This window comes from Triticum aestivum, chromosome 1D (assembly GCF_018294505.1).
Source record: "Triticum aestivum cultivar Chinese Spring chromosome 1D, IWGSC CS RefSeq v2.1, whole genome shotgun sequence".
Lineage (NCBI taxonomy): Eukaryota > Viridiplantae > Streptophyta > Magnoliopsida > Poales > Poaceae > Triticum > Triticum aestivum.
The window spans coordinates 474,500,079-474,519,108 of record NC_057796.1 but is presented as its reverse complement, the minus strand read 5'-3'; the positions used below and the strand labels follow the sequence as shown (position 1 = coordinate 474,519,108).

Genomic DNA, 19,030 nt, shown 5'->3' with positions numbered 1-19,030 from the left:
TATCTATAATTTTTTATTGTTCCATGCTATTATATATTCTGTTTTGGATGTTTAATGGGCTTATTTATACACTTTTATATTATTTTTGGGACTAACCTATTAACCGGAGGCCCAGCCCAAATTGCTGTTTTTTTGCCTATTTCAGTGTTTCGCAGAAAAAGAATATCAAACAGAGTCCAAACGGAATAAAACCTTCGGGAACGTGATTTTTGGAACGAACGTGATCCAGAGGACTTGGAGTCCACGTCAAGAAATCAACGAGGAGAGCACAAGGCAGGGGGTGCGCCTACCCCCCCCCCCCCCAGGCGCGCCCTCCACCCTCATGGGGCCCACGTTGCTCCACCGACGTACTTCTTCCTCCTATATATACCTACGTACCCCCAAACCATCAGAGGCATCCACGAAAACCTAATTCCACCGCTGCAACCTTCTGTACCCGTGAGATCCCATCTTGGGGCCTTTTCCGACGTCCTGCCGGAGGGGGCATTGATCACGGAGGGCTTCTACACCAACACCATAGCCTCTCCGATGATGTGTGAGTAGTTTACCCCAGACCTTCGGGTCCATAGTTATTAGCTAGATGGCTTCTTCTCTCTCTTTGGATCTCAATACAAAGTTCTCCACGATTCTCATGGAGATCTATTCGATGTAATCTTCTTTTGCGGTGTGTTTGTCGGGACCGATGAATTGTGGGTTTATGATCAAGATTATCTATGAACAATATTTGAATCTTCTCTGAATTCTTTTATGTATGATTGGTTATCTTTGCAAGTCTCTTCGAATTATCAGTTTGGTTTGGCCTACTAGATTGATCTTTCTTGCAATGGGAGAAGTGCTTAGCTTTGGGTTCAATCTTGCGGTGTCCTTTCCCAGTGACAGCAGGGGCAGCAAGGCACGTATTGTATTGTTGCCATCGAGGATAACAAGATGGGGTTTATATCATATTGCATGAGTTTATCCCTCTACATCATGTCATCATACTTAAAGCATTACTCTGTTCTTATGAACTTAATACTCTAGATGCATGCTGGATAGCGGTCGATGTGTGGAGTAATAGTAGTAGATGCAGGCAGGAGTCGGTCTACTTGTCACGGACGTGATGCCTATATACATGATCATACCTAGATATTCTCATAACTATGTTCAATTCTATCAATTGCTCGACAGTAATTTGTTCACCCACCGTAATACTTATCTTCTTGAGAGAAGCCACTAGTGAAACCTATGGCCCTCGGTCTATTTTCCATCATATTAATCTTCCAACACTTAGCTATTTCTATTGCCTTTTATTTTACTTTGCATCTTTATTTCTCCTTATCATAAAAATACCAAAAATATTATCTTATCATATCTATCAAATCTCACTCTCGTAAGTGACCGTGAAGGGATTGACAACCCCTTTATCGCGTTGGTTGCGAGGTTCTTATTTGTTTGTGTAGGTGCGAGGGACTCGAGCATAGCCTCCTACTGGATTGATACCTTGGTTCTCAAAAACTGAGGGAAATACTTACGCTACTTTACTGCATCACCCTTTCCTCTTCAAGGGAAAAACAAACGCAGTGCTCAAGAGGTAGCACTATTCTGAAGGAAAAATAGTTTTTGCTAACCAATGTGTATTTTTGAAGAAAATGTCCCTTGCAAAAGAGTGAGCTAGAGGACAGTTTGACTAGACGAGAATATAATCTTCGTCATCAGGTCAAAGGAAACAAACGCTGGAAATAGTTCCAAAGTTTCCTACTGCGACTAATATTGAAGCATGTACATGTGATGTAGAGACTTTGTCCGAACTAATAATTGAACCAAGAAGGTTAGGCAAAACTCATGCATTGAGGTGTCTGGATGAGACATTTTTGTTTGATAACAATAAACCTACGACATGCAAAGAAGCACTAGCTAGGGGGCCTAACTCTGCGAATTGGCTAAATGACAAGCAACCTGAGATAGTATCCATATATGTAAATCAAGTTTAGAACTTGGTAGACTCTCCGAAAGACTTAGAATCTATCTGATATGATGGATTATAAACTGAAGAAAATAAATATATTTGATCCATAGATCTTGACTTACTGCAAAGAGTTTCTGACAAGTTCAAAGAGTTGACTACAGCAAGATCTTTTCACCGTAGCCGTGCTAAAGTTAGTTCGAGTTATAATTGCGATTTGCATATCTCAATTAGGAGATATATTAGATGGATATAAAAAGGATTTCCTTAAAAGGAAATACATCCAAGGACATTCATGTGATATAGTCCAAGGGTTTTTGTCATTCCAAGGATGCTGGAAAGTGTGCCAACTTCAAAGATCATGTAATGGGCCGAAGCAAGCATAATGGAGTTGCAATCTTTGTTTTGATGAAATACCCAATGAGTTTGATTTCACCAGGAATAAAGAATATGCTTGTATCTATAAGAAAGTAAGTGGGAGCGTAATATCCTTTCAAGTACTATATGTAGGCGACATACTGTTAATAGGGAATGTTGTAAATTTCTTGACATGAATATGGACTTCACTGAAAATAGCTTTTCGATGAAGGACTTGGCCTAGGCAGCCAATATATTGGGCATAAAACCTATGGAGATAGAAATTCCTAATGAGGCTAACCTAAAATACATATTTACAAGATACTAAACTAGTTTTACTATGAAAAATGCCAAGAAGAGGTTCTTCCGAGGTTACATGGAAAGAGTTTTAGCAAGACTCGGTGTCTAGAACACCGATGTTAAAGTACATGGATAGAATTCCATACATATTTGTGTTTGGATTAATCATGTACTCTATGGTATGTAAAAAACCGGATATGTCCAACGCTCCAAATAGTTGCTAGCAAGATAACAACGTGATCAAGATGTTGATCATAGGACAACATAGAAAATTTCCTTATGTAAGACTAAGGAAATGTTTCTCACATATGGAGATGGTGAAGATATGATTGTAAAGTGTTACACTAATGCAAGCTCATTGTAAGTAGTTACATCGATGCAATCTCCATCATTACTCTTAGCGATGTTTGACTTCAATAAGGATTTTTGTGCTATACACAGAACGGTGGCACATTAAGTTAAAATTGTTCCGAGTAGGTTACTGTGGTGGATTCTATAACAGAGACTAAGCATATTGCTGCTTCAGAAGCAATGATGGATGGTGGTTGGATCAAAGAATTCATTTCAGAATTTGGTATGGTTTCAAGATGGCTGAATCCAATGGAATACCATTGAGGATAGTAGCTCCATAGTTCGGTCTGAGGAACCAAGGTCCTACAAGTGATTCAAATATATACAACGCCAAGTCCACAAAAGATATGAATTTTGTGAAATCGTTGACACGTGGGGATATGCAATATACACACGAACCTGAATTTGTCAGATTCATTTGACGAAGTCTATACCATAAACAAAGCATATTTAACACCGCTATGTCATAGGTGCAAAGTACATTTGCATTGACTTGATGATTGACTCTAGTTCAAGTGGGAGACTATTGGAAATATGCCCTAGAGGCAATAATAAATGTTATTATTTCTTTCCTCGTTTGTAATTAATGTTTATTTTCTGCGCAAGAGTTGTAATTTGTTCTTGAGTCTACATATTAATGAGATCCAGAAGAAACCCATTTGCATGTGTGGAATAATAAACACCGACTAGGTTCCTAGTCTAGCCTATAGGACTAGCTCACGTGTTGCATGATGATCTTGTTTTCCTAATCATGGGCATAGTTGAACTAACATGGATGCCGGCAACAATAAGAGCACATTGTTATCGAAACAATGGTGTTGCACAAACCCAACTAAATGATATACTTCAAGATCACATCATCACATAATTATAGGTATTATCACAAAGATGTTAACACATACTTACTTCCTTAGACCATGATAGTATTAAGTACCTTCATACAGGACGGTGTACTTTGGGATTAGTCAAACATTACCTGTAAAAGGGTGGTTGTAATGGCAGCTTCCGGATGCATCAGAAAAGTATGTTAAGGGACTTGATAGCTTGCTATTCGGATTTGCTCCTTCGATCATGGAGAGATACTCTTTAGGCCCTCAGTGTTATAGTGTCCATTATCGTCTGGCCATATAGTGTGATATGATCATGGGGATGCCGGAACACAGAAACGAGAAAAAGAACAAAACCAGTAACGAGGATAACTTGGTATAGTGATCAAGAGTTGCATCACATGGATATCGTTAATTCTCCCTTGGGTTTTGTTGTATCATGAAGTAAAGGGAATTGTGTGTGGGAACAATAGGTTCACTCGATAATAATTCATGTAGGTGTAGGGATCACTATAAATGTCCACGTTTCCACTATTGATCATTGACTGGAAGGAGTTCCAGGTCATGTCCACATTTTACGGAACCTGTGGGCTCGCACGCTTAAGGGGGGTTATTAGTCTGTTGAGTATTAGAAGTGTAGGAGCTTATGTTAATTGCTCCCAAAAAATCAAAGAAAAGAAAATGCTTCAGAGAGAGAACAGGAAGCGCTTCGGAAAAAACAAAAATGTTTCATAGGGAAACTAAAAAAGTTTGGGTGAACCGGAAAAGTTCCAAAGACCCTAAAATGACAACAGAAGGATAAGGGAGGAACCTCCCAGAACATTCCTAGGTGAGTCATGGGTTATTCCTATTGTGAGGCCCAAGTGGGGGGGGGGGGAACCACATGGGCCCTAGGGGCCAATAGTGAGGCGCCCACATAGGCTTTAGTGGCCAAGCCACCTAGTGGCTACTGGCGCCCTAGGGCTGGAGGGGGCGCACCCCTTGGGGCAGCAAGCCCTAGATAGAGGTGCACCCCTTGGGGGCAGCCGGCCCCTTCTCCAAGTTGGCCCTCCCCTGGCCTCTAAAAAATAGAGGGGAGGGATGGCTTCCAAACACATCTTTCTTCGTGTGTCGGTGACTATGCCCGTCCCACTCTCTCTCTCTCTCTCTCTCTCTCCTGCAATTTTATACCATGCCGCAAGGCTGCTCCTCCTTTCTAGTTCTCCGACATCACTCTCGTTCTGGATGGCGAAGTCCTATCGGATCGGTGGTTCCATACGCGTCGATGCCGGTAGAGAGATCATGTGTTTGATCTTTGTTCGAGGGAAAATTTCTCGTGGTTGGGAGGTTGTAAATCCTAGCTGCGGGAATCTGCACCAACGCTTCTTTAGCTACACTCAGGTTGGTAACAATCAGATCGAATCTTGCTTGCATATTCATAATGATTTGTGAGTTTGATTCATAGGATGAAAAATTGTTTTCCCCTATGTTTCCCAACATAGGCAGCACCGTCGCCGCGGGCCATCATCTGCACCTCGACCTCCTTCCATGCCACCTGGTCACCCGATCTAGTCGTGCAATGCCTACAGCCGCTCACCACCGACCACCACAACGAGCCCGGAGAGCACACCACACCCAACATATATGCATGGATCCCATGCCGCGGCGCTCAAGAATGCAGAGCTCCAGGCGAGGTCGGCTCCCATGTTGGGTGCTCCTTTAAATAGCGGAGGCGCCAGTGACCTCGCCCGACGAGCTAACCCACGAATTCCATCTTTACCACCTTGGTTCCTCCATCGCCAGTGAGGCTCCGGTCCTCCTCAGACCTCAAGCGACTCCGGCCCCACGGACCAGCTCGCCTCCCTCCCTAGGTTACAACACGGTCGTCGCAGCTCCAAGAACTGCAGGCGAGAGCCGCCGGTGTGCAGAGAGCTCAAAATGTTTGATAAAATGCCCAAGAGAAAATTGGTCAAAAGGGAGGAGGGTTGACTCTGATGGTTGGGCCCCATGTTCAACTTAACGGTCAAACAACTTAGTGTCATGTTAGTGCTTACATGCGGGCCAGGCCTGCCATAATCAGGATTAATTTTGCCAAATCAGTAACTAGTGCGAAGTGGTAGTATTTTTGCAAAAACAAAATTAGACTAAGTGATACAGTTTTTTGTAACCCTAAAAAAGTGATAGACTAGATTTTTATAACCTAACGCAATTATGGTAGTTTTTTTCTATTTAACTCTTAAAAAAGAAGAACACTGAAAAGATTGGCTGAACAGTGGCCCGATTAATATCCCCAAATGGGGGCTGGAGACACAATTCATGTACGCGCACACTATCATTGGGATTGATTGCTTGAAAGCACGAACAAATTTTGTATTCAAAAGACATGGTTAAGGTTAGACCTTCCTTGAATAGCCAGTTGATTCTCTAAAACGAAAGAATGATCCTAGCTATAGACCTGTACAGCAAAGAGGCAAAAGAAAACAGAGCCTCGCATCTTTACATCTTGTAACCGAAGAAAAACTGTGAGGAGGTGATTGCATGGTGTTGCTTGATCAATTAGCTAGCAGCAGTGCGTGGGAGGGCTGGACCCTGATTTCAGGTCGCCGAGCATCTCCACCACCATCCCGATGCCGTCCTTGAGCCAGGAGGCGTCGCCCTTCAACGCCCTCGCCGAGACAGGCGCAATGACGTTGAACATGTGCACCAAGAAGACGACCAGCAGCAACGTCTTCATCAACGCCGCCATCGCTGTCGTTGCGCTGCTGCAGACGGGAGACGTACAGCAGATTTTGATCTAGGATGGAAAGGATTGCCTTGCTTCGTGCTTAGTAGCTCAGGTTACGAGCTCCAGCAGGTCTTGTTGCTGCTTCGTTTCTGCTAGAAATGGAGATGGGTAGATTTGCACGATGGGTCTCGGTTTATATAGCCCGGCCGTGTAGAATGGGTGACTGCTTCCGATCTCCCCACCTCCTACTTTTGGCGTTCCAACCCTTTGACCATTGGACGGAGACCTAAGCACCGTTGATTTGCCTACAACAACTGACCAGTAGTCTAGATGACGTCCACACTGCACGGTCAATCTTTCTCATGGACATCGGTTAACAATCTTTCTCTTGTATATGTATTCTGATTCGAATTCTATACACAGGATACATTTGGTCCAGTTCAGAAGAGCTATTTCTTGACTAAGTACGGCAAGTGATGGATGAACCGTTCCCGTTCGCTACATTAACAAGGACGCTACGACCAGGACCAGCACATGTTTCCTGTCGAACAAACAACATTCGTACGTGTTGTTGCGTTTGACCTGAATTCAGGGTTCAAAAGCATGCATTCCTTTACGTTAGTGCAGGTTTCTGCGACTCTTCCTCTGATGCTTGCTACGTGTCGAACAAGCTGGAACGATTCAAGAGCCGGCCGGACTGTAGTACTCCGATGCATGGTCCGCTGATCGATTCAGACCAAAACCCCGCGTGTGGATCGGAGGTCGGAGGCCAAATTAAAGGCCTAGTGTTGGAGATCTGACGACACATAAACATGAACGAGTCCTGCACAAATTCTCCGTACTTCTCCACGTACGTCTGTCGTTTGAATCGTTTACCAAGGCCACTGGACACAGAAAAATAGCCGCACGCCACGTGTCTCTGCATACATCGATATATACCATGTGTCAAGGGCATCTCCAACACCAACTCTTAAACTGGCCGCACCCGTCCGGACCAAGCTATCGGGACTAATTCTATTATCCAATGTGATACCCTACCGGTCCACGGAGCGGTTCATACGTCATTTTTCCCGCAAAGAAGCAAACTGGGGGCTTTGCGGGATTTCAGGTCACCGCAACGTAGGACTCCGACACCCCGGCCCACTGAAATCCTCCCTCCTGATCTTATTCTCTTCCACTCCGCCTTTTCTCCCCCTTGCTTTGCATCTGCACCCTTCTCGTCTGACACCGCGGCTATACTCTCCAGCCGCCGCCTAGGCATTACCGGACATCCGCAACCCCCACCCGCCAGCTCGCCTTCTACTACGGCGCCGTCCACAGTCAGGTACTCTCCGGGCCCCTATCGATGTCGTCCATGGCGGACACCATGCCTAGCAGGTGTTCGGTCAAATGTCATTGAACTTATTTTCGAACTTCATGTCGTTTTCTAAAGTAAGAAGGATGACGGGGTACTCGGTGAACGAGGATGAATTGTTGTGTGACGTGTGGTTGGCCGTATCTGCGGACTTCATAGGCAGAAGTAGGGGGAGGGGGGGTCTTATAACAGCACGTGCACTAGACGCACATAATAGCGGCACGCCACGTCGCTCTGCATGCATCTATACAAACTACCCCATATATTATGATGCCGACATAACAATATAAGTTTATTTTTCATGTCACAAAATGACAATAATTGATTCCTACACTACACCAATGGTACAAAACATCTCGTTCCTTCCCTACACCACCCACATGTAAGAAGATGTCTCGCCCCCGCAAAGAAAAAGGATGTCTCACCATAAACTAACCAATAAGGAATGGAAGTTCATTAAAGATCGATATGAGAAGAAGCTTGGTTGTTGGAAGGGCAAGCTTATGTCTTATGGGGGTCGGCTGATTCTAATAAATTCCGTGGTTACAAGCATGCCGATGTTCCTGTTATCCTTCTTTGAAGTACCCGTGGGGGTACGGAAAATGTTGGATTTCTATCGATCATATTATTTTGGCAAAGTGATGAGAATATATCAAGTATAGACTAGCTAAGTGGGACATACTTTGCAGGCCAAAAGACCAAGGGGGTTTAGGTATCGAAAACCTTGAAGTAAAGAACAGGTGCTTGCTCAGTGAATGGTTATATGGGTTGTCTGTACAGGGGGTGAGTCGATGCAGTTATTGCGTAACAAGTATTTACAGTCCAAAACCCTGGCACAAGTCAGGGCGCAGCCGAATGACTCTCCTTTTTGAAAGGGGTTGATGAGGACAAAGATCGCCTTCTTCAATAGAAGTAAATTCATTGTAGAGAACGAAAAAAACTACTAGATTCTTGAAAATACCCGGCTAGGGGAAACGCCATTAGCCTTGCAGTGTCCAACACTAACATTGTACACAGTAAAGAGCTTTCGTAAGTATAATACTAGTATATGTCCTTTTTTTAATATTTAGTTCAGGAGGGTACTAATGGGGAACGATGGGATAGCTACATCTTGTGCTCGTAGGTCGACGGAGGGCAACCTTTCTGATGAGTCTGATACTCTGCACTACTGAAAACTATCAGTCTGGGACATATTTGCAGTAAAATTTATATATATAGATTCGAATCATGAAGTCCTACACGTCATTGATGGGACAGGACCAAACGCCGCTCGGTCCAGGTCGATTTTGTCCACGCATAGTAGATTTTTACTATTCTAGAGAAATTCCCACCACCAGGTGATCCTTTTGGCAGCTAAATGTATGGGACAATACCACATCACTCCGGCCTACATCTAACGGTCAAAACACGAGGCTGAGAAAGTCCTTTTCAAGGGAGCTTAGTATCGTTAGAGATACGTGCATAAACACTGTAGAGGGCAGGGGCGGAGCCAGGGGGACGAGCAGGGGCCTGGGCTCCCCAACGATCAACAATTTTAGTAGAAGCAACTAGTAATTATCAACGAGATTCGATCAATATACGTATTCGGCCCCTCTATACTCGAATCCTGGCTCCGCCACTGGTAGAGGGCATGCATCACACTGGGTAAGAATGATTAGCTGTATAGATTATTTCGTTGTCTTTTGCGGGGGAGTGTGCATAAACAATGTGTAGAGGGCATGCATCACAGTAGGTAAGAACAATTAGCTGTTAGATTCTTTCTTCTTTTTTGCGGGAAGATCAGCTGGTAGATTCTCGTGCACCGTGTGAGCAAGTTGTTATAAAAGGAAGCTTGAGCAATCTCTATCTCTACTACGTTAAAAAAAGTAAGGTTCCTGTTTCACTCACTCCTTTTTTCCTCCCATCTCCGGTTTTCTCTCAAATAATAATATTCTTGGTAAGTCAATAAATTCTTACCAAATAAGTGTTTAATAATAATATTGCATTTCTCTAATCTTTCTTCTTTAAATAATTTTTATAAGTCAATAAATTCTTACCAAATAAGTGCTTAAAATAAAGATGGCAGGTAAATCACGGCAATTGCATATGAAAACTTGCTAAGATGTAACAATAAATATGCAATTATCTAGTAAATTTTAAAAGAATTCAATCACATCACTTATGTAAGAAGTCATTTCAAATGTACTATACAAACATGATGCACATACACGCTAGTAGAGTTAGAACATCTAGAGTCGGACTCCTCAAACTCCCCTTATATGTCTGGGTGGACAGTCCGGTAACTGACCAGTCGCAAAATCTCGACCAGCCGTATCCCAGGCGCGTCCGCCAAGTCTGACTGGCGTGCAGGATCCACGTGGACACTTGTTGAAACCCAACGGTCCGGTGAGAATGCTGCTCCGACACGCCAACCGAGCAGCCAAATCTGGTTATTTAAGCCGGGTGGCGACCCCAAACCCTAGCCACAGTCCCATTTGCCTCCTCTCTGCGCTACCACTCCCCATCCGCTCGCAGCTCGGAGCTTTCCATCCGCCTACGGCCATAGCCCGGCAGCAGATCACCACTTACGCAATGCTCACACTGGAGCTCTAGTTAGAGCTCTTTGAGGAGATCCGGGCCTGGCGCAAAGATCAGATTGCGGCTGGCCTGCCTTCGGACTCGTTGGAGGAGGAGGGGGAGGAGCAGGAGGAGGAGAACGTGGAGCGGCAGTCCCCGGATGCGGAGATGGTGGAGGAGGAGGAGGAAGAGGAGGAATAAAAGGCAGATCTGGTGCCTCCGACTACCGGATTCGGCATGGCCGACACACTGGGCGAGTTTGAGATCGCGTAAGCGGAGGAGGCAGCGGAGCAGTAGGCCATCCTCGACTCTATCCGCTCGGAGGCAGAGGTGGACGACAATCACTGCTTCCTCCACAAGGCTAAGCCGAAGGGTGACACACTCTTCACCGACATGGAGTCCGATGAGGAGTCGTAGCTGCGGGTGGCGTCCAATGACCAAGAATCCGATCCGTCCGGCACTGCCGGCACGGAGGTCGTCTACATGTCCGACGACAAGTAGTTTAGGCTAGGTTTATCTATGTAGTACGTATTTTTTGTGTTGCATGGTGTAGTATGGATTTGAGGTACGCAGTTGCACCAGAAGCAAAATGAGAAATAGCCGAGCCCTCTCCGTCGACACGTCCGTAGACATATGAGGGGTGATATTTGTCATATGCGCCTACAGATGCTCTTAGAAAGGTCAAGCTATGGCGAGTGACAGAGATAAACTATTCATCCAAATTTCGGTTGAGTTCTTGGTCAAAAACTTATCAAATGATTAAAACGAAGCATCAGATTTTAGGGTTTTGTCTTGGTGTCTAATTTTGTATACGTATGAAGCATAGATGAGAGATGTGATAGAGGAGAATATTTTAGCATTCTTGTGCAATGTAGTATCACTTTTATACTACTAGAAAAAGATGATCACAATGTTTTCCCTCAAAAAATAAAATAAAAGAGCTAGTGTTTGCTCAAAAAAGAAAAGGGGATGATCACAATGTGGCAAGTTGGCCAATATTGGGTTGTGGCTAGTGCAGAAGGCGGCAACGCAACTGCAATGCAATATTGTACACCCATCGGCGGCCATCGCCAATATCCATGAATTTTGAAAAAAAAAAACTAAAAATAGAACCCTGAAAAAACTAGTTGTTGGTTTTTTTGGCAGACATAGAATATATATTATTGCAAAAAAAGATGAGCGTCTCAAAATGTTCATGGATTTAAATTTTTCATCAAATTAGAAATAAAATGTTCGTGAATTAAAAAATATTCATGAATTTAACAGATGTTCATATATCAAAATTTACATGTGTTTAACAGGTGGTCATGTATTAGAAAATAAAAAAGTGGTAAATTAAATTAAAACCTGAAACAAAAAAGAAGAACAAAAAACAAAAACAAAAAACAATAACAAGGGCCGGCCCAGGTAGCAGCGTTGTGATCGAGACAACAAGCAACATATAGAAAGGCTAATCCTATTCCGGGCCTAGGTCGTGGAATAGCAATCAAAAGTTTAACCTGATTCTAAAAAAATGTACCCCTCGCACGCCTCATACTCTCTATCGGCCAGCCCATTCCAGGTTTTTCTTCATATTCCCTGAATAATTTTTCCTTTTATATTATTCCCGGTTTTCTTTCGTTTTTTGGTTTATTAGTACTATTTTTTCTTGTTTTATTTATTTTTCGTTTTTGTTTTCTTTTTATTTATTATAAAATTTTTAAAAAATTCTACAAATCAGGAACAATTTTTAAATTCATGAAATTTTTAAAAACCGTGAATTTCCCTTGAGATTCATGAACAATTGTTTTAAAGTTGTGACCATTTTTGAATTTGAGAATATTTTCAATTCGTGGGCATTTCTTAAAAATTCCTGGAAGTCATGAAGATTTTTTAAAACTGCCAAATATGTTTCTGAAATTCGTGAATATTTTTTGAATTCTTGAACATTTTCGGGAATCGTGAACATTATTTTTAAATTCGTGAATATTTTTGTAACTTGCGAAGAGTTTTGAAATTAGTGAACATTTTTAAACTATGAACAATCGTTTGAACTTCAGGAAGATTTTTTGAATTAGCACCATTTTTTGGAAGTCATGAACATTTTTCAAACTCACAAACATGTTTAGAATGGTGAACATTTTTTGAATTGCAAAAAAAATTGAATTCACGGTCATTTTCTTAAAATTTGTGAATGTTTTTAAAATTTATGAACATTTTGTTTTGCAAATAAGAAAACAAAAAATACCAAATTCAGAACTTTTGAAATAAAAGTTATGAAAAAACAGGGGCGCCCGCAATGGGAAGTCGACCTAAAGTGTGCGGATGGGTTTGTGTTTGCTGGTTCTCCTCGCACGGGTCGTGGAATAGGAGCACTCACATAGAAAATATTGCTTCTGCTTCCGCTCGAAGCTAGTCAGCATTATATTTGTTTAAGTTGCCTCTGTTTCCAAAAAAACAAGTCAATTATTTCAAACACTCTAGGCATTATATTGCTTAACTCTGCAATGAAAAGGGGTTCAGGTCTGGTGATGATGATCCACTGCTTGAGGCGATAATTTTAGTTTGACCAATCCTCACTATTGTTATGATTCCTTTGTAAAAATAAGTTTTCTCATCATCCTTCATAGATTGTAACTGCACTCGGATGAATTATTTTTGGTTCAGTCCCAATTTCGTATGACGCCGTGTTTGCTCTGCGAGCGAGTTCTTCAGAGCTTCTATTCAGTCCTGTTCACCTATTCAATGGAGCTACTATGTTTATCTGTTGGTCTATAAATACATGTAAGAACATTTAAGCTGGTCTACTGCCACTTCATGTGTTAGCTTACTTTGGTTTCGGTGGGTTTCACTAAGCACATAAGTTTTGGTTATAGTCGATGCCATGGCGCAACAAGTCATCTAGTGACCAATTGTTTGACCAGATGGCCAGATCTGGACAACAAAGCACACAATACAGCTCAGCTTCAAAGTAAAATAGGGGATCTTATTCTTCATCCAATCAAAAGTTCGGTATCCCAGGAATTCGGTGACACAAAGATAATAATTAATGGGGGCGACGATGAATAGGAGCACTTGAATCTGCTGAAATCGTGCATGGGGTAGTTAGGGCAGGCTGTGCAATTCTCTGAATCTTTTTCGCAAGGAAGGATCCGTTCGATGGGCAGTGGCATAGTAGATCTCGCGTTGATCTGCATAGTTTACTCCTTCCCGTCAGCCGCGCGGAGGGAGCCCAGCTGCACCGGTGCCTGTGTGGACACCACCTTGGATGATCCATACAGGGCGACGTCCTTCCCCTCGGTCCTCTCCTTCTCGATCTGCTCCTTGATCCAGAAGTAGGTGAACCTTAGGCCATCCTGCACAGAATTCAGAGGTATTGTTAATTATCTTCGACTTCCCGACGATTTTACTGAAGCCATCATAACAGGACCAGCCTGTATCTGTGCTAATGTAAAGAGCTTCAAGTGTTATTCTCATGTGAGGTTGGAATTGTCAGTGTTCGACAATTATGCTACATTACCTTGAGCCTCATTGTGGGGGCCCAGCCAAGCTTCTCCTTGATGAGGGTGTTGTCAGAGTTGCGGCCGCGGACACCCTCTGGACCAGGGATGTGGTGGATGGGCAGCTTCTTGTCCTCGAAGCCAAGAACAATCTCAGCCATCTCGTTCATGCTCACCATTTCATCGCTTCCAATGTTCACGGGCTCGCAGAAGTCCGACTTTGTCAATCTACAAAGTACAGTGTGTTATTACATTGATTTATCATTTCTACCAAGGCAGTAGTTTTTAATTGGTATCTTCTTGATATTAATATATTCCCTTTATCGGGTAAAAAGTTTAGTTCTGTCTGGTATGATGTGGATAATGTGACTAGTAGCTGTATACCTCAGAACACCCTCGACGCACTCGTCGATAAAAGTGAACGATCGAGTCTGGAGACCATCACCCCACATCTCGAACTGTTCGGTGGAGGTCTGAGCCTTTCTACAGAAGGCAGCTGGTGCCTTCTCGCGACCGCCTAACAAATTGCAAAATTGAATTATTTTGTCTCAGGGTGACATTATGATCGAGCTTGTGGATTTACCTTTCCATGTTCCAAAGGGACCGTAAATGTTGTGAAAACGGCCAATACGGCACTCGATGTCAAAGTCCTTAGTGTAGTGCTTGCACAGCTCCTCGGTCGCGAGCTTCTCCAAGCCATAGGCATCTTGTGGCTGAATGATAGTACATTAATAAAGGAAGTTAAATCTAGATCTTTCAACACATTTGAGTATAATACAAAATGGCATCAATTTCCTATGAACTCACCTCAGCAGGCCAGGCATCAGCTTCCTTCAAGCTCACATTTGTCTCAAGCTGTTTGAATTCAGGGTAGATGCATGCGCTCGAGGCATAGAAGAACCTGCAGGACCAAAGCAAAACAAAATCGAATCAATATGGGATGCGTAAGTTGTTTGGATTTGAGACAATGTACTTGCAAACTAGACATGTGCTTGAAACAATTCGAACGGAAAACAGAGTTAATTATTGTATCATAGCACCAGTACTGTTTTCTTAAGTTCAGTTTGGTAGTGTCAAATATCAACTCGACAAGAAACAGATCTGGATATGCCACTAATGAATATATTTGTCCAATGCAAGCAACTTTAACAAAGCTTCTAAAGACCACCATGCACATTAAATGTCTACTCCAGGTTTTATCACTCTTGCCTGAGAAAGCTTTTCAAGTAATTTCTGAATTCCAAATAAACCGTTTCCAATAGACTTAGTTAAAAAAATGGATTTATCTCTGGACGAGCTCATAGCACACTTCAGCCAGATAGGTAAATGAAGTTACAAACCTCTTCACACCGTTGATACGCCCGGCCTCAAGCATGTTGAAACTGATCATGGTGTTGTTGTACATGATAACAGAGTGGTTGGACTGAATGAACCCCATGCCTCCCATATCCGCAGCAAGATTGAAGACATGGTCGACGTTGGTGGTGACCTTAAGGCAGTTGTCCATGACCCTGAGGTCAGCAAGGTGGAACTCATGGCAGAACATGTCCTCGGTCATATGCTCGTTCTTCTTCCAGTCAGAGGCAATGATGTAGTGCCCCTCACTCTTCAGGCGGCGAGCAATATGGGATCCAATGAAACCACCAGCTCCAGTAACCGAGATTCTCAGCTTCTCAGATGGCCAGTACAACTCCCTCTCCAGCTCAGCATAGGTGTACTCGCCATAGGGAGTTCCAGTCTCGTCGGTGCTCCCCATTCTGTTGTTCAAAGAATTTGAAATAAAAATGAGTATACTAGAAGTCAAATTGATATGAAGTATTAGTGAATTTCTCTTCAGATAGGAACTTAATTAGAACTAGGACACAAAAAATATCATGGAATTAAGGGAAAAAACAGCTAAGATTGAACAGAGTACATCAGTACACATCCATTGCTTAGAGGCCTGCTCATTAATTCCTTGTCATGTGTCTCAAATATTTCAAACAGAAATGTTCTGTGGAGCCATGTCCAGCCGAATCTATGTTCAGCATTCACATCTCCTGACAGGTTTTACAGGGATCTGTGCCTGGTAGGCATAGTAAAGCATGGGGGGAATCATCGACTGAAGGTTGGAACGCCTACAACTGCTAAATAAACATTACTGCAGACCAACACCGTAGGGAATAAAAGATCCAACTTGCTTCGAACAACACTAATGCTGTGTCCCATGCACCAGCACTGTCCAGATTAGTGTATTGCCTCGTTTTGTATGTCAGCTGTGCCATATAATTGGACAGTACTGATAAGCTGAATTAGCATGATTTACCAGTAAACTGTCAAGGTCACTAGTCACACCGTATTGTCGATGCGGCATAATTTCTTTCCCTAGCATTGCAAATCTTTCTATACCGCCATGTATGGTTATACCAAAAATTCTGCAGTGTGTTCAGTTTTACAGCATCAGATATCCTTGAAAAAATTCGCTTGTCTCATGGACGGATGCATTGGTGTTGTTTTTTTTTTCATTGCAAATCCTTCTGAACATGGAGATACAGAAAGTTCTGCAGTGTGTTGGTTCAGTTTCATCATCAGTTATCCTTGAAAAACAGTTGTTTTGCATCAGCTTTTTATTTTGAAATGGCAGGGCAAAACTGAATTTTCGTCAACACGAGCTTGATTTGCAATAACTCTTTTTATGCCAGGAGTGTCGCCTCTATTGAATGCGATATCCTCCTTTGACCAAGTCGAAAACACAATAGTTAGACAGATGTGACGACTTGGAGGTATTCTCAGGTTCTCACAACCTGAAACAAGCTAAACCTGAAACTTACTTTCTGTATGGTTGCTGGGCTCCTTGGGCTTGGAAAATATGGTGAGGGAAGACAAACAGCGCCGACAGGCATGACCAGAACACTATCATTTGTGGCAGGCCATGACATTAAAAAGAAAAGGAGCCCGAGAAGGCCCACGACTAGGAGCAACCAGACGGAGAGATGGATTCAGGCAAACGGTGCAAGATCAAGGGAGTTTATAAAAAGCTGACAGGGGCCGGAGCCGGATCCACATGAGAGCTGCACTAGATCGGAGCGTGGGTTTGGGTGAAAGCAGAATACTGGCGGAGCTAATGGCGATACTGGCAGACATGAACAGCAAGCACCCGCCGGCCTGCTGTCTGTCCAAGTCAACCACAGAAGTTGCTGCGATTCATGGCGCCTAATTGTACACACGCCCATGCCCAGCACCAATCCATAGCAGCAGCAATCGTACACCAAGCAATACATACATACATACATACATACATACATACAAATTACTACTGCTATGGAGATGGAGTACAAGGCAGCTCATACTACATATATACATAACAGAGTCCAAGCAGGCTGAGAGAGCGATCTTGGAGAAGTGCAGGAGGAGCTCACCTTGCCGGAGGTGTCGGGGCAGTCGGCGGCGGCGGCGTGGTCTCCCTTTTTCTCGTCGGGCTGGCGGGAGGGGAACAAAGGAGGTGAGGCGGCGGTGTGCGGCCCTGGGTGGATGGATGGATGGATGGACTTCCCGCGATCTAGATCGGGTTATGTAGGGGAAGTCGCCTCGCTACTCCGTGGGATGATGGGTCGGTAGGTGGAGGGAGACCCAGGAGGGAACGGGACGGGACAAAAATACAGGAGGGGGAGGGAGGGAACGTGCGTCAGGCTCGGCTGCACGTTGCCTCCGGCTGCGCCAATGGCAGCCAGGGGTCGTGGTTTGGTGCACGTTACCTCCGGCTGCGCCGGTGGCAGCGAGGTGTCACGGTTTGGTCTGCGTTTCGTCCCGGTCTTTGCGGTGGTATCGTCAAGTACTACACAAGTTGATGCATGTGATGGTACGATGCGGTCTAGGCTATGATTGCCCTTTGACGATGTTTTCGTGCTGTCACGTCATACAGTACAGACGCAAGCGCTCATATATACACGCATACATTCACTTCTATAAATGCGCACACGCACACCCTGTTTCTATGAGCACCTTCGAAAGACTGAGGCGGCATACCATCTTGAGATTTTACGAAGTCACCGTAGGCGCCACGAGAACGTCTCCTCCCACTGAAAGCGCATCGCCGGAAATCCTGAAATAAATCCAGAAATAATGCGAGCATCAGGACTTGAACCCTAGTGGGCTGGGATCAGGCCCGACCCTGAGAGAGGGCGGCCGCCCCGGCACCAAGGGGGCCACCAAAATGCCAAAGTATCACGTAATATCCCATGTTATTTTCTTCCTTAATCAAAGATTTCCTTCTTTAATCTACTATCCCCAAAATAGGCGCCCCCTCCTCGTTTACCCTGATTTCCTTCCTACTACGGTTAAACTTGAGAGCCCGCGAATTACTATTATATATGTGCAATTAATTAGGGGTAGTTATTTCCCTTAAAACAATAGATGTAGTTATTATGAAAACATATCTCTCATGATTTTCTTCCTTGATCTACGAGAGTACTAACAACCAGATCACACGCGTGGCTGAAAGAGAGAGAATGGACCCCCCCCCCCTCGCTTCTTCTCATGTGCATCCATGGCGCTTCCTCCAGTCAGAGGAGGACTGGACTGCCGGAGGTAACCACGGCGTTGCCTCCCACTCGACCAACCTGACTTTAATTTCCAAGAGAGGCGATTACAAGTTACAAAGAAGAGAAGGTATGTACTCCCTCCGTCTAGGTGTGTAAGTCATCTTACGAAAACCAAATAATCCCAAAACACTTAGGCACGGTACATTAACTCCCTCCTCGTTTCTTGTTTTGTGACATATCAACCAATAAGAGATATGGGCCGTCAAGCTTTCAATGACTTGAGACTGCCAAACATAACATGCATTGGTTAGTTCATTGCATGCAATGCTATTAATTAGCAAAAAGACATTAAGTTTTCTCGTTTTCCTCTCCGCCTTGGTTGCGGTGCACAATGTAAGATGACTTACACACCTAGACGGAGGGAGTATATGATCTTTATTTATGTAGGAAGTCTATATGCCCTATGAGGCTTTACCATGACGATTGATTAATAAAAATGATAAATGATCATCAACATTGCTTGTTCATTGTTGCAACTAGCCACTGATAATTGATTTATTAGATATTGTTTATGCACAGATATTATTAGGGTTATCAATGTTTTTTTTAGTTTGGCAACATGCTGATAGTTGCTATCCAG

At 43.5% G+C, this 19,030-nt stretch overlaps 1 protein-coding gene across 1 annotated transcript; it reads right to left on the bottom strand.

The window, feature by feature from the left end:
* Positions 1–13,335: 13,335 nt before the first annotated feature.
* Positions 13,336–17,572, bottom strand: LOC123183154 (GDP-mannose 3,5-epimerase 1). The gene is made up of 7 exons (XM_044595897.1): positions 17,269–17,572; positions 15,211–15,627; positions 14,678–14,771; positions 14,454–14,583; positions 14,255–14,387; positions 13,891–14,098; positions 13,336–13,726 (listed from the first exon to the last, which is right to left on the bottom strand). The coding sequence occupies exons 2-7, from the start codon at positions 15,624–15,626 to the stop codon at positions 13,571–13,573; spliced, it is 1,137 nt and encodes a 378-aa protein (XP_044451832.1). The 5' UTR covers position 15,627; positions 17,269–17,572; the 3' UTR covers positions 13,336–13,570.
* Between the last annotated feature and the right edge of the window lie 1,458 nt (positions 17,573–19,030).